At 38.1% G+C, this 14,864-nt stretch overlaps 2 protein-coding genes across 3 annotated transcripts in view; one reads left to right on the forward strand and one right to left on the reverse strand.

Moving 5' to 3' along the window:
- Window positions 1–14,864, forward strand: part of LOC110259269 (olfactory receptor 4C46-like) — a 949,087-nt gene that overhangs the window by 823,933 nt on the left and 110,290 nt on the right. Inside the window, exon 3 of one of the 2 annotated variants that reach the window (XR_014836596.1) lies at window positions 939–4,318. The exons of the other annotated variant lie outside the window; for it this stretch is intronic. The gene's annotated coding sequence lies outside the window, so the exon portion shown is untranslated. Of the gene's footprint in view, window positions 1–938; window positions 4,319–14,864 lie in introns of those variants that run through there. 2 annotated transcript variants of the gene reach the window in all.
- Window positions 5,291–6,220, reverse strand: LOC146405244 (olfactory receptor 4C46-like). Its single transcript, XM_085015226.1, has one exon. The coding sequence runs from the start codon at window positions 6,218–6,220 to the stop codon at window positions 5,291–5,293; it is 930 nt and encodes a 309-aa protein (XP_084871352.1).

Genomic DNA, 14,864 nt, shown 5'->3' on the forward strand with positions numbered 1-14,864 from the left:
GGAGTAAGCCTCTTCTGTATGTTACAACAGTTTTGGATGTTGTCATCATATATGTCAAAACCCATAGAATGTACTATCCGTAGAGGGACTGCTAATGTAAACTATGAATTTGGGGTGTCATGATGCATCGATATAGGTTCCTTTGATTTTAACAAGTGTATCATTCTGATGAGGAGAGTATTACAGTGTGTAGACAAGGGCTCTATAGGGTCTCTGTACTTCTCTCTCGATTTAGCTGTGAACTTAAAATCACTCAAAAAATAAACGTTTATGAATTAGTACATGTGTTGTGGCTCAATACCTAAAGGAAATCTTGTAACGTAGTGAAGAACTTACTCATTACAACAGTAACACCTCTCCCTTTGCCTTTCCCCCTAGACTGCCCCTTAATGCACAGGTCAAGGAATCAGTATGGGGATGCTGCCCATTGCTAATTATCCCGTTCCAATTATGTGTTCTGGAACTGGGGAAATAACCACAGCATGGGTTCTGTGACCATGGATCCAGTGTAAATGGACCTGAACTCAAGTTGCAAAAATCATAAACTTTCTATCAGTTACTACTCTGCTGGTCAACAGTATTATTTTGGATCTCCTCGAATAATTTTCAGATCAACGTCAGTAGTCCTGAAAGTTCTGAGTATTTCCTTTTTCCCAATGGAGAGTTACTCTGATTGAATGTCATATGTCCCTTTGGAGAAGTCTGGGAGGAAGATACACTGTAAATTTGTGGCAGGGTATGAGGGTCCTTCCTCGAGAGGACCCAGTCTCCTCTATATTCATGGAATTCTAAGATTTATATGTCCAAGAATTGATTGCAAAGCCATGCATATCTGTTTTTGTGATTCCAGTTAGCATGCTTTTGCCATCAGCTAGAGATTTTCTGCTGACACAGAGGGGTTAAGAATTGATTACGGTTATTCTTTGTCTCATTTCTAGGGATGCCGTGATCAACTAGACAACACTAAGTGTTATTCTGCCTGTTGTTTGACTCTGCTGTCCATTATGGTGACCAGGCCCACACCTCCCTTTGGGATTAACTGCCATTGCTTGGCCTCTCGGACCTGGGACTCAGTTACTTGCACTGAAATTACTTACACTCATTAAGTTACTTTCACTTGGATTTTGCAAATCAGTGACCATGATTTCCACTAATGGTCTAGCCCACGGAAAAGGACCATCACAGGCCTTTTCAAGAATGTTGAGGTTCCCTCTACAGATTTCTTTCTCCGGGTATTGATGAAGTTGATGTCTCTAGATCATCCCAGGGTGGCTGAGTAGATTTTAATTGACATATTGACTCAAATATTCCAACTTACCCATGTCTTTGACTCTGTTTCTCAGCATTAAACCAAGGCAGGCTGGCATTTCTAAGCCACTCACTGTGGGTCACCTTTGGTTCTTTGTTCTTCCTCACCATGCAGACTGTTAGTGCCTTCCGTGACTCCCCCAGCAGCAATGTTAAATGCCACATCTGGGATTTCCATTGTGGCTTAGCAGTAGCGAACCCCATTTGTGTCCGTGAGGATTCAGGTTCGATTCCTGGCCTTGTTCAGTGGGTTAAGGATCCGGCATTGCTATGACACAGCGGTGGTGTAGGCCTGAAGTTAAGGCTCTGATTCAACCTCTAGCCTGGGATCTTCCATATGCCACCAGTGTGGCCCTAAAAAAGACAGGAAAAAAAAAAAGAAAAAGAAAAAGCAGAATATCTGCTTTTGGGCCCATACCAATAAGTCAAGCCTGGTTCAGAAATTTTTTTTCTTCCTATGATGTCCATTCTCACATATATTCCCTGGATTTCTGTCTGCATAAATTAGAAAACTCAAGGAGTTATTTTGGAGTGTAGGACACTCATCTTGCATCACACTGTACCTCACTTTCAGGGGTCTGTTGGGACTGTTGTCAGGTTAAGGAACGAAGAGCAACTTGAGGAGTTCTTGGTGGGTCCTGAGGAGAATCAGCATTGCCTTTCATGGCAGCTGTTACATGGGAGCTCATGACAGGTTTTTCAGGCAAGGAAGGTTTACTCCTTCAGCCAGAGGGTGAGTGGCTGGGTCCACTGGGGAGGAGAGACCTCTTCACTGGCCAAGGGCATCATCTTCTCTCGGTTCCTTCTTTGCTGCTTCCTCAAGCATCCAATGAACCAAGGCAGAATATGGATTTCATTCATCATTCTTCTCTCTTACATCATCATCTTCTATCAAGTCCTTTTACTTACAACTCCTGGGTATTTCTTGAACTGTTCTCTGTTTTTCCATTTTAATTTGGGTTTCCTAGATGCAGACTCTTGGATAAAATGTTTATGAAAGTAATTTGTAAGGGGAAGTTTGGAGAGAAACTGCCTGCGAGAGGAGGAAAAGGGGGATATACTTGGCTTCAGCCTGGATACATGGAACTCTGCAGTATATACTGTATGGCAGAGCTGTTTCCACTGATGGGCACGAGACGAGGCCTTTTCAACCATGCTTCATTCATTGCCCACTGGCACAACCTTGGATACATGGGCATGATCCCTAAGTGAGATGGTTCCAGATTTCTCTAATGTACATGTCCAGAAAGGAAGGGGCAGTGGACTGTCAGCAGCCCAGACACACAGCAGCAGTTCCTGGGTGCAGTGAGGCCCAGTGAACAAGATCTGACCAGAAGCAGCTGTGTCCACCCCATTCTGCATCGTCACTGGCAAAGCTCAAGCCTCCAGGATCCTTTTACACTGAAATCATTACAGTGACCTCTAGCTCCCCTTCTGCTGCATGTTTGGTTCCTTCAATTTATTTTCTGTACTGAAGCCAGAATTATTAATCTAAAACTTAAAGCTAACTTTATCATTTTAGGTTTAATTTTTTTACATTGGAAATTTTCCCTGGAGTACTTAGCATTAAGCCTTCAAACAATTATGAGACCCTCCTTGACATTCTCTGTTCCTGTCTCTGCAACATCATAATGTACTATTGTCCCTTTTTGAGCTAAGTGTCCAGCATGTTGCCTGGCACACAGTGGACATTCTGGAAATGATTGTTGAAGAAATCATTGATTTAACAAGCACAGGAATATTTAATTTATTAAGACTTGTGCATTCTGGTACTCACCTGCTGACCTGTGATATATATTCCATCTCAAAGTAACACTGTTACTCTCCCTGATGCCTATTCATTCTTCTGATTCTGTTTTATCCACTGCATCCCATTTCGGTGTCTTTTCATCCTGAAATTTTTTCCTTACCCACCATATCTGTGTTGTGTGTCTTCCTAACAGAGCTTGATGACACACTGTGCTTCATTATCATACAGGTTATAGCAGTGTGATGTCATGCTCTGTTCTCTAGTTAGGGTCTGTCTGTGAAAGCATCACTCAGGTTTTTTTTCTTTATTCAGTACTGAAGCCCCAGCAAGTATCGATGTACCTGCTAGAATCCTTGGACTCAAAGTATGTGTTCTTTAATAAATGAAGGATGGAAGCAATGGATGGAATGTATTTATTCTGAAATTGCGGAATTTGCATACATGAAGCTACGTCTGTCAAAAATTACTTTCCATGATGTAATGTTACCAAGAAGCCAACTGATTAACAGAGAAATAGAGGGAAAACAGGCCACATTCATAATGTGAGGATATCTTGCTAAGAAAATGGGAAATATCAAGGTAAACTGTTTCTTCATAGAATTACATCCTCAAGTTTAATGTTTTTCTTATTCTTAGTTTAAGCATTAACAAATACAAATTGTGGTTTCAGAAAGGATATATTAAAAATCTCAGAAGAAGGTAGAAATAATTTCCTACTGCTGTAACTTCTTTTTTTCTATATTTTACTAAAAGTTTCTCACTTTATACTTATAGTCATTCATTTGGTAAATGTGATAAACCACAAATATCCTACTTATTCAAACTCTTGTTTTCAAGTGAGCACATACTTTATGAGTATGACTGGTTTAGTTTTTTCCTTTTTTATGTATAATAATTTTTATTTGTTTCCATTATCATTGGATATACAGTGTTCTGTCAAGTTTCTACTATATGGAACCCAAACAGGCCCCCAACAAGACATATCATAATAAAAATGCAAAAGTTAGTATATTTTTTAATTTTTTAATGATGGCACCCATGGCGTATGGATTTCCCAGACCAGGGATTGAATCCCAGCCACAGCTGTTACCTCCCCTGCTTGATCTGGGGATCAAGCCTGTGCCTCCACAGTGACCCTGAGCCGCTGCAGTCAGATTCTTTGCCTACTGTGCCACAGTGGGAACTCTGATATGATTGTTTAATAACTTGAAATTCATGGTAAAATATTAATTTAATAAATTAATAAAAGTCCTGACAAAATATTATTTTTATGAATCATCTCTCTTTCTGGTGGATTATCAGCAGAGGATGTTCACAAAGACAATACAAAATGCTTCTGAGCAAGAGAAGGAAATTTGGAAACATGATGTAACATTCATTATTCATGCTTGAGCTGAAATGGGCCATATCTTTTATATTCCTAAAGGAGTTACGTAACACAATGTTATAGAAGTAAATACATAACCATCAACCATGATATTTAAACATGGGCAGATTTACTGATAAAATCATTAGAATTTAGCTATATGTAGTCAACACATTGTATAATAGTATATATGCTAAAAGATATGCATATATAGTGCAATATATCATACATATGAAGAATATAAAGGAAAAGTATTTCTTCATATGCAGATATACATGTAATAAGTTACTTTGTTTATTAGATATATATGTGGTCCAGCACGGTCCCTCAGTCCATCTCTATGACTGGTGACTGTTTTAATCATGTTACCTTTGTGTCATCTTCTCCTGACAGTGTATCACAACAGTTAAGAACATAGTCTGAGTGATCAGTAATATTCTGATGAGTGGTTCTTCAGTATTTCTGTTTTGGAACTTAGTCATTTCTGTTTGTTTCCTCAGCTGTGAATGGCGATAACAGCAGAGCCTACCTAACTCTTTGGATGGTTACAGAGATGATTCCTAAAGACCAGTATATATTTTAATGCCTTTATGTCGTTTTATTAGAATAAAAGTTCAAATGCATATACATTGATTAACTTAGTGAGTGTATGCCCCAATTTGATGGGCTTGTCCAAATATTAAGAGAATACTCCTGGGCCAATTTTTTTTTTTTTTTTTGCCATTTTCTTGCCCTCATTTTAATTCCTCTTCTGGCAGACTCTATGATTTGTAGTGATTTTAATTTTCTTTATCTCTTGCTGAGATTAACAAAAATCTCCTTATGACCCTTGCCTCTCTTCACTCACATTTGGGATCTAGGCACATTTATATTTCACTTGAAATGACTTTCCTACTAAACAATTTCCTAATGGCATTTTTCAGCTGGGCATTTCTCAAGGTGTAGATTAAGGGATTTAACATGGGAGTTATCATAGTGTAGAAGACAGCAACTGCTTTATCAATGGGTAAAGTAACTGCTGGTCGCATGTACTCAAATATGCAGGGCACAAAGAAGATGACAACTGCTGTGATGTGGGAGACACAGGTAGAGAGGGCTTTGCGTCTGGCCTCCAAGCATTGCTTCCTTAAGGAGTTAAGGATGACCCCATAGGATCCAACCAAGAGTAGGAAGATTAACAGACAGATGAATCCACTGTTGGCAGCAACAACGAGCCCTAGAGTGTGGGTATCAGTGCAAGCCAGATGAAGTAAAGGAATCAGATCACACATAAAGTGATCTATGACATTAGGGCCACAGAAGGGCAATCTGAAGATGAAGAGGATCTGAATGAATCCATGAAGAAAGCCTCCCAGCCATGACACTCCCACCAGCAGGCCACATAGCCTCCGATTCATGATGGTTGCATAGTACAAGGGCTTGCAGATGGCCACATAGCGGTCATAGGCCATCACGGTCAGCAGGATGATATCAGCTCCTGCAAAGAAATGTTCCCCAAAGATTTGCATCATGCATCCATGGAAAGTGCTTGTTTTCTTTTCATAGAGTGAATCTACAACCAGTTTAGGAGTATCCACACAGGAATAGCAAGCATCGATGAAAGAGAGATGAGCCAGGAAATAGTACATGGGGCACCCGATTAATGGGCTGGTAGTGATGGTGACTATGGTGAGCACATTTCCTCCCAGAGAGACAGCGTAGATGAGCAGAAACACCACAAATATGACTTTCTGCATGTGTGGATTCTGTGTGAGTCCCAGTAGAATGAACTCTGTTACATTATTCCTAGTCTCCATGTTGGTTCATGTTACTGTCAACCGCACTACCTGAAAAAAAAAAAAAAAAGTCCTTTTTTTTTTTAGCTCACTCTTGAGTTTATTAAGCTTCACCATCTAATAAATATCAAATGCTTATATTCTACTGGATTCTAAATTCTTATAAGATTTTCCTTGAGATAAAAAATTTGATCTGATCTCTTGAAGGTAATTCAATTGTGAGTGTAATATAAAATGAGATTATGAGTGTCAATGTGAGAATATACATGTAAGACTCTTATTATATGAGTGTTAGGGGACAAGGTATCTGAGAGAGAGGGAATCTTGTGTACGAGTTTAGTGAAGCATCTTGTGTGACTTGGATGCAGTGGGCAAAGACTCAGCAAGATGAGAGAGGCCCGAAAATTTACTTAAAAATGTAATTTAGTATAAGAAGCCATTGGTAATGGGAAGGTGATGAACAGGGTACAGGAGACAGAGTATGGTATAAGAAAAGGGGTAAAACATGTGTCTTCAATCCAACAACTTTATAATAGCTGATATAGGTGGTTTTAATAATTGATTGCAATGGACATGGCATAATAGAATCATGTGCATGGTATTTATTATTCCATCCATGTTGATCATGGTAAAGCATTTTATATGCTGTACAGTGTAACATTGACAGAACATTGTAAACCAGGTTTTATGGAAAAAATCATTAAAAAATTTTTAGAGCCTAATGTTAATGGGAACACACATGATAATAGTAATTAAACCTTAATTTAAATCAACTACACTACAAGAAAATTTATTTAAATTGGCTTAATGAAATAATGATTGCACACAAAGTTTTTTTTAAGGCATTCAGTTAATGCTCATTACAAAATTATGAGACAATTACCACAATCATTTCTCTACCTATTTTACACACTAGAGAGCAGAAACAGAGAAATTAAGGATCTCAACAACATCAAACAGCTAATAAATGGCAGATCTAAGAATAGTTCAGATTATACATTTTATCTTTAATTTTCCTCCATATTCTATCACTATGCCCTACATTGTTAGATTAAACACAACTAAACTAACCATCTCCTTTGGATGTGACCATAATTGTCATAGTACTATAATTCTCTTTCAAAGACAAGTACATATGAATCCATTTCATTGACAGACATATTAATACACATACATGCAGACTCAGACATATAGACAGTTCAACATATTGGAATTTCCAGTTTTGGATAACTAGGTGGTCCTGCGTTCACTGAAGGTCTGTTTTCATTTTGTCTCTCCCTCACCCTAGCATCTTTCCTCCCCAGTTTCCCTACTAATCATGAATCCTCAGATACTCCCAAAAAGTATTGATTTGATGATCCCAGTGGTTGAGTGTATTACTCTGAGAATCAGAAAAACAAGTCAGATTAGAAAATTCTTCCCCACTCTCAGCTTCTTGATCTGAGGTTCATTTCCTGGTCTGTTACAAGTTTGTTTCCTCTAATATCAAGTGAGAATATTCATGTGCACTCAGCTCTGATGGGTATTGATTGAGGAAACACATATGAACATAAGCACTACATGGTGTATGCAAAGAACCTTCACTTGTTTTTGACTGTCTATGGATGTAGGCATAGGAAGAATGGCCATATTCAGCAATAATACAGAAAAACATTTAACCATGTAAGAAACTGTGGCGGATTCATCTCCAATTTTCCATTAACAGAGCCAGAGGAGACTCATAGTATGCATAACAGTGGATCTCAGCAAAAGATCTTCCTATTGGACTAAATAGTATATGGTTTATATCGCTTCATAGTCTCCTTTATACCGTTGTGTGTGAGGTGTGTTTAAATTTCATTTACATTCTCATGATTCATCTTGAGTGTTTCAAATGGGTCTGTTGGCCAAAGAAAGATATCTGGTGTAGAGAGCTGGGTCATACAAATACATTTCTTAATCTCGAGTGTTTCATTTGTTAGGGTAGATGATATTCATCACCTTTCTCTTGAAGAGTGGGGAAAGATATAAGGCATTATTATTCTCTTTGAAAAATGTTGAAAAATCAGGATCATTATATATGTAAAGTAACAATCTGTAATCAGCATCAGCACTATTGAGAAACTTACCTTCTGGTCTTGGATAATGTTAATGATATTTGAGAGGGTTCAAAACTAATCCATCTTCACAATGACCTCCTTTTGGGATAAGTACCTTTCAATATCAAAGACCTGACAAAATAGGAAAGAGATTCTTCAGATAATTCCTTATCACATCAACAATAGATAAGTAAGTCATTTTAACAGTCTATAAATATGCTTTTAGCCTAGCACCTCAAATGCTTTGCACAGAAAACCTGGGAGTGGAGTTTAGAATGGATTCCTTTGGTTCACCACGGAGCAATGAGCTTCGATGGATGGCTCTGGTCCTATAAGCAGGAAGCAGAATGTGTGGTAGAAACACATCAAAATGCACCATTCCATCTAGGATGATGCATGCTGCTCTGGATGTGTAAAGAAACACAGAAACAGAAGACATGTTCCCATGCCCTGCATGGATCCTTAAAGAGGTGTCCACAAAAGTTTGAGGCCCTTTTCCTTAGAGCTGCTATTTTCTCTCCCAGGAATTAATTATCTTCTTTGATGGAAAGGCTTTGTCTTCGAAGCAGGTATTCTGGAGAGACAGGTTGGAAAAGCATATATTCTTCTGTGGGGAATTGTATTCCCTGCCCTTGGAAACAAAACCTGTGAGTCCCCTTTGTCTGTGTGAATCTGGGTATCTGAGAAACTTGAATGTCATGTGCACAGCAAGGATGGCATAGTTCCAGTGTGAGGATCTCTGATGTGGTTAACCTGTGCCCTCATGGCAGAGAGAGAATTCTGTCTTCTCATCAATATGACAACCTTTTCCTGGAAAGCTAGTGTTCATTGATTAAGAACCATATCAGACAGGGCATAAAATAAATGACAGTTATCTAAAAGTACTGAAATTCAGAACCTGTTTTTCACATTACCTAGAGTTGTGGAAGGAAAATGAAATTCTAAAATATTCTCAGTAAGATATCTCTAGTACTCTTGTGATGGTCATTATGGGACATTAGGCAACATTAAACATGTGGAATGTTATCTAAACACAAGAAGCTCATTCTAAATTCAAACACAAATGAAGTTGTACATTCTGGTCCCTTTGTATTATTTTACCTTTTATCATTCTAGGAGGTATGCAGTGATAAATGCCTGAGGTTTATTAAATTTGCCTTACTTTATGGCTAATATCATTGAGCATTTGTTGTAAAGTATTGATATAGGTACACATGGGATTGAGGGAGTTTCTTTTCATGTTCTTTGAAAGTTTAAAAATTAGAGCTCCTCCTTAGTTCCTCTTCTAGCTCAGTGGGGTATGAACCCGACATAGTGTCCCTGAGGATGCATGGGCAATCCTTGGCCTTTCTCAGTGGGTCAGTGTTCTGGAGTTGCAATGTGTAAGCTGCGATTTAGGTCTCGATTGCGGCTTCGATGGGAATTCTTGTGCCTGTGGAGTAGGCTGGCACCTGAAGCTCTGATTTGACCTTTAGCCTGGCAACTTCCATATGCCACAGGTGTCCAGAAAGGATGGGGCTGTGGGCTGTCAGCAACCCAGACCCACAACAGCTGTTCCAGGGTGCGGTGGGGCCCAGTGAACAAGATCTGACCAGAAGCAGCCATGTCCACCCCATTCTGCATCATCACTTTCAAAGCTCAAGCCTCCAGGATCCTTTTACACCTGAATCGTTACAAAAACCACCTAGCTCCCCTTCTGCTCCCTGTGATGCTTCCTTCAGTGTAGTTTCCATACAGAAGCCAGAATTATCATGCTATACTCAAATCTAACTTTATCATTTTCTAGTTTGAAAATATGTATGCTGGAAATTTTCCCTGGAGTACTTAGCATTAAGCCTTCAAACAATTATGACACCCTCCTTGACCTTCTCTGTCCCTGTCTCTCCAAATTCATAATGTATTATTGTCCCCTTTTTGAGCTAAGTGTTCAGCATGTTGCCTGGCACACAATGGACATTTGGGAAATGATTTTTGAGTAAATATTTGATTTAACAAGCCCAGGAATATTCAATTTATTAGGACTTGTGCAGTCTTACATTCACCTGCTGACCTGTGATATATATTCCATCTCACAACAAAACTGTTTCTATCCCTGATGCCTATTCATTTTTTAGATTGTATTTTATCCATTGCATCTCATTTTGATGGCTTTTCACCCTCAAAAATTTTTCTGATTTACCATGTCTGTGTTGTGTGTCTTCCCAACAGACTTTTATAGCACACTGTACTTTATTGTCTTACAGGTTATAACAGTGTGATGTCATGTTGTGCTCCCTTGTTGGGGTCTGTCTGTGAAAGCAGCACTCAGGTTTTTTTCTTTATTCAGTACTGAAGCCCCAGCAAATATCGATCTGCCTGCTAGAAACCTTGTATTCTGTGGAGGGGCTCTAGAAAGCCTGGTGTGAGAGCCGAGTTGTCCCCGAAATCAAATATACATTACCTCTTCTCCAGTCTCTGTTCGGGCGCTACTTGCTGAGGTCCAGCCCCAGCAGCCAGGGAGTGTGGAAGGAGAGGATGGGCTACAAATGGCGTGGAAAGAATTGGAGCCAACTCCTCAGCTGCATGCTGCAGATGACCCAGTTTATTAAATGAAAAGCATCAGTTTTTATACCCTGTCACAATCAGGTTTCGTGTAAGATTTGACATTAACATTTGATTTAAAGCCCTTTCTGTTCCCTCCACCTGAGATACAAAAAAAAAAAAAAAAAAAAGGTTAGTTAAAACATGTTCCTTTCAACTTTAGATTTTCCTTCAAGATTACAAACTTAAAGTTTCACACTGTATTTTTCTTAAAGGGTCAAGAACAGTAGTTATTCTATTTTATATTAAGAACAAAGCTTTAATAAGTAATAAACTATGATACCTAACATTCTTTAACTAAAGGCATATGTAGTTAACAAAAACGCATGAAAGCCTTGGCCTCATGACATTCTTGAGACTACAATTTATTTGGCGCCAGCAGGCTAAGCATTTAACTTAATGTGCTGATTTATGTAAGTTCCAAACCACCAATTTCAATAGAAAGGAGTATTATACCCCAAAATTAACAAATGCCCCCACAAGGGATGAAAGTTACAGGTGACACTGTTATTTGATAAAAATTATATCTATTATAGAAAATAGCAATTTATAGGCCAAACAACATTTTTTCCCAGCCTCAAACTTCTTTTTAAGTAAAGGGACTGAAATCATAAGTTTCCCCTGTATACTCTCACAAAATAGGTGCCATAAATTGTTACTCCAAAACAAAGGCTTTTTCCATTACATTGTTTAAATAACTTCACTCTGTTTTGGTTCAGGTGTTTTACGTACCCGGTGCAAATTCTTAGCTGTAAGAAAGCTGTGAATCAAAGATAGAAAAAGAAGGATAAACACAGAAAAAATAGATTAACATATTTTTTAGGTGATATCATTTTTATTTTCCTGGAGCCGATGTTTTTCAAGGGATTGCTCTGCAATCCTTTTTCTTTCTTCAGCTTGTCTGTAGCTCTGCTAACCAGACAAGCCTCATGCATCCGCAATCCTTCTTCTTTCTTCAGCTTGTCTGTAGCTCTGCTAACCAGACAAGCCTCATGCAGGTGCTGACTATGGCTTTGCTTTCTTTACTGGAGCAGCCTTATGGCTCCCGACAGTATTCAAAGTATGTTTTCTTTAATAACTGAAGGATTGAAGCTGTGAAGGGAATATATTTATTCTGAAATTGCAGAATTTGCATACTTGAAGCTACATATGTCAAAAACAGCTTTCCATGATGTAATGTTAACAAGAAGCCAACTGATTTACAGAGAAATAGAGGAAAAACAGGCCACATTCATTTTGTAAGGAAGTCTTGCTAGTCACAGGGAGAATATCACAGTAAAGTATTTCTTCATAGAATGACACATTCAGGTTCAATGTTTTTCTTCTTCCTAGTTTAAGCAGTAAGAAAAACAAATTGTGGTTCCAGAAAGGATATAAATAAACTATGTGATAAAGGTTGAAGGAACTTCCTAGGCTCAAGCACTACTTTTTTAAAAACAAGTTTTATTACATTTTTCCCTCTTGATACTCATGTTTACTCATTTGGTAATTATTATAAACCAAAATTTATTCTACTTTTTTAAACTCTTATTCTCAAGTGGGTGCATATTTAAGAGTATGACTGGCTTTGTTCTTGTTTTTTTTTTTTTAATGATTGCACTTGTGTCATATGAAAATTCTTGGACAAGGAATTGAATCCCAGCCACAGCTGTTACATCCACTGCAGCTGTGGCAATGCCTCATCCTTTAATCCACTTTGTTTGTGATCAAACATGTGCCTCCACAGTAACCCCGAGCCACTGCAGTCAGATTCTTTACCTACTGTGCCAGAGTGGGAACTCCAATATGATTGTTTAATACATTGAAATTCATGACGAAGTATTAGTTTAATAAATTCAATAACATGAAATTCCTGTCAAATAAAATATCATTTCATTTGAATCATCCTTCTTTCTGATGGATTATCAATATCTGATGATAACATGGACAATACAAAATGATTCTGATTGATACAAGGAAATTTGGAAGATGATGTAATATTCATTACTCACACTTTAGAGATTAAATGACCCATGTCTTTTATATTCCTAAAGGAGTTACATAACACAATGTTATAGAAAATACCTAACCATCAACCATGATATTTAAACATGGGTAGACTAATAAAATGATTAGAATTTAATTTTATGTAATTGACCAATATATAATAGTATATATGCTAACAGATAGGGATATATAGTGAAACATATTATGTATATTAATAACATAAAGGAAAATTATTTCTTCCTATGACGATATGCATGTAAAAAGTTACTACATATATATACATGGTCCAGCACAGTCCCAGAGTACATATTTATGAATGCTGACTATTCTAATGTTGTTACCTTTTTGTCATCATTTCCTGACACTGTAACAGAGTATTTAATATCATAAGTGATCAGTTGTATTCCATTTACTTGCTCTTCAGTATTTCTCTTTTGTCACTTACACATTTTTCTTTGTTCCCTCAGCTATTAATGGTGATAATAGCAGTGCCGCCCTAACACTTTGGATTGTTACAGAGATTCTTCTTAAACACCAGTATATATATATATATATTTACCTTTCAGTTGTTTTATTACAATAAAATCTTTGAATGCATATACAGTGATGAATTTAATCATAGTCTTCCCCAATTTGAGAGTATTTTCCAAATATTTAGAGAATAGTTCTGGGCTAGCTTTTTTGCCCTCATTAATGTACACTCATTTTAACTCCACTTCTGGCAGAATCTATACTTTGTAGTAATCTTATTTTTCTTTTTCTCATAGGTCTTATTTGCTGATATTAGCAAAAATCTCCTTATGACCCTTTCCTATCTTCATTCACATTTGGGATCTAGGCACATTTATATTTCACCTGTAAGAGCTTTCCCACTAAACAATTTCCTAATGGCATTTTTCAGCTGGGCATTTCTCAAGGTACAGATTAAGGGATTTAACATGGGAGTTATCATAGTGTAGAATTCAGCAACTGCCTTATCAATGGGTATTGTAACTGCTGGTCGCATGTACTCAAATATGCAGGGCACAAAGAAGATGACAACTGCTGTGATGTGGGAGACACAGGTAGAGAGGGCTTTGCGTCTGGCCTCCAAGCTTTGGGTCCTAAGGGTGTGAAGGATGAGCACATAGGATCCAACCAAGAGTAGGAATTTCAACATACAGAGTGATCCACTGTTGGCAGCAACAATGAGCACTAGAGTGTGGGTATCAGTGCAAGCCAGTTTAAGAAAAGAAATCAGATCACACATAAAGTGATCTATGACATTAGGGCCACAGAAGGGCAATCTGAAGATGAAGAGGATCTGAATGAATCCATGGAGAAAGCCTCCCAGCCATGACACTCCCACCAGCAGGCCACATAGCCACCGATTCATGATGGTTGCATAGTACAAGGGCTTGCAGATGGCCACATAGCGGTCATAGGCCATCACGGTCAGCAGGATGATATCAGCTCCTGCAAAGAAATGTTCCCCAAAGATTTGCATCATGCATCCATGGAAAGTGCTTGTTTTCTTTTCATAGAGTGAATCTACAACCAGTTTAGGGGTATCCACACAGGAATAGCAAGCATCGATGAAAGAGAGATGAGCCAGGAAAAAGTACATGGGGCACCCGATTAATGGGCTGGTAGTGATGGTGACTATGGTGAGCACATTTCCTCCCAGAGAGACAGTGTAGATGAGCAAACACACCACAAATATGACTTTCTGCATGTGTGGATTCTGAGTGAGTCCCAGTAGGATGTACTCTGTTGCATTGTTCCTAGTCTCCATGTAGTTCTGTTATTGTCAATCATGTTATCTGAAAATAAAACAAAGTTTATTTTTTAAAGCTCAAACTTGAGTTTATTAAACTTCTCCATCTAATAAATAACAAATGCCTGTATTATACTGCATTCAGTATTCTGTTAGGACTTTCCTTGAGAAAAAAAATTTGTTCTGATCATTTGCATGTTGTTCAATTGTGAGTGAGAAAATGAGAATATGAGTGCCCATATAGGAGAACATGAATGGAAGTGGA

The sequence above is a fragment of the Sus scrofa genome, chromosome 2 (genome assembly GCF_054392235.1).
Source record: "Sus scrofa isolate SSC_HxYL_T2T_F1_AM1 chromosome 2, Sscrofa_HxYL_maternal_Yorkshire_Landrace_v2.0, whole genome shotgun sequence".
NCBI classification, from domain to species: Eukaryota; Metazoa; Chordata; class Mammalia; order Artiodactyla; family Suidae; genus Sus; species Sus scrofa.

Coding starts and splice junctions, on each gene's coding strand:
- LOC146405244 (XM_085015226.1), bottom strand. CDS start 6,220: ATGGAGACTAGGAATAATGTAACAGAGTTCATTCTACTGGGACTCACA.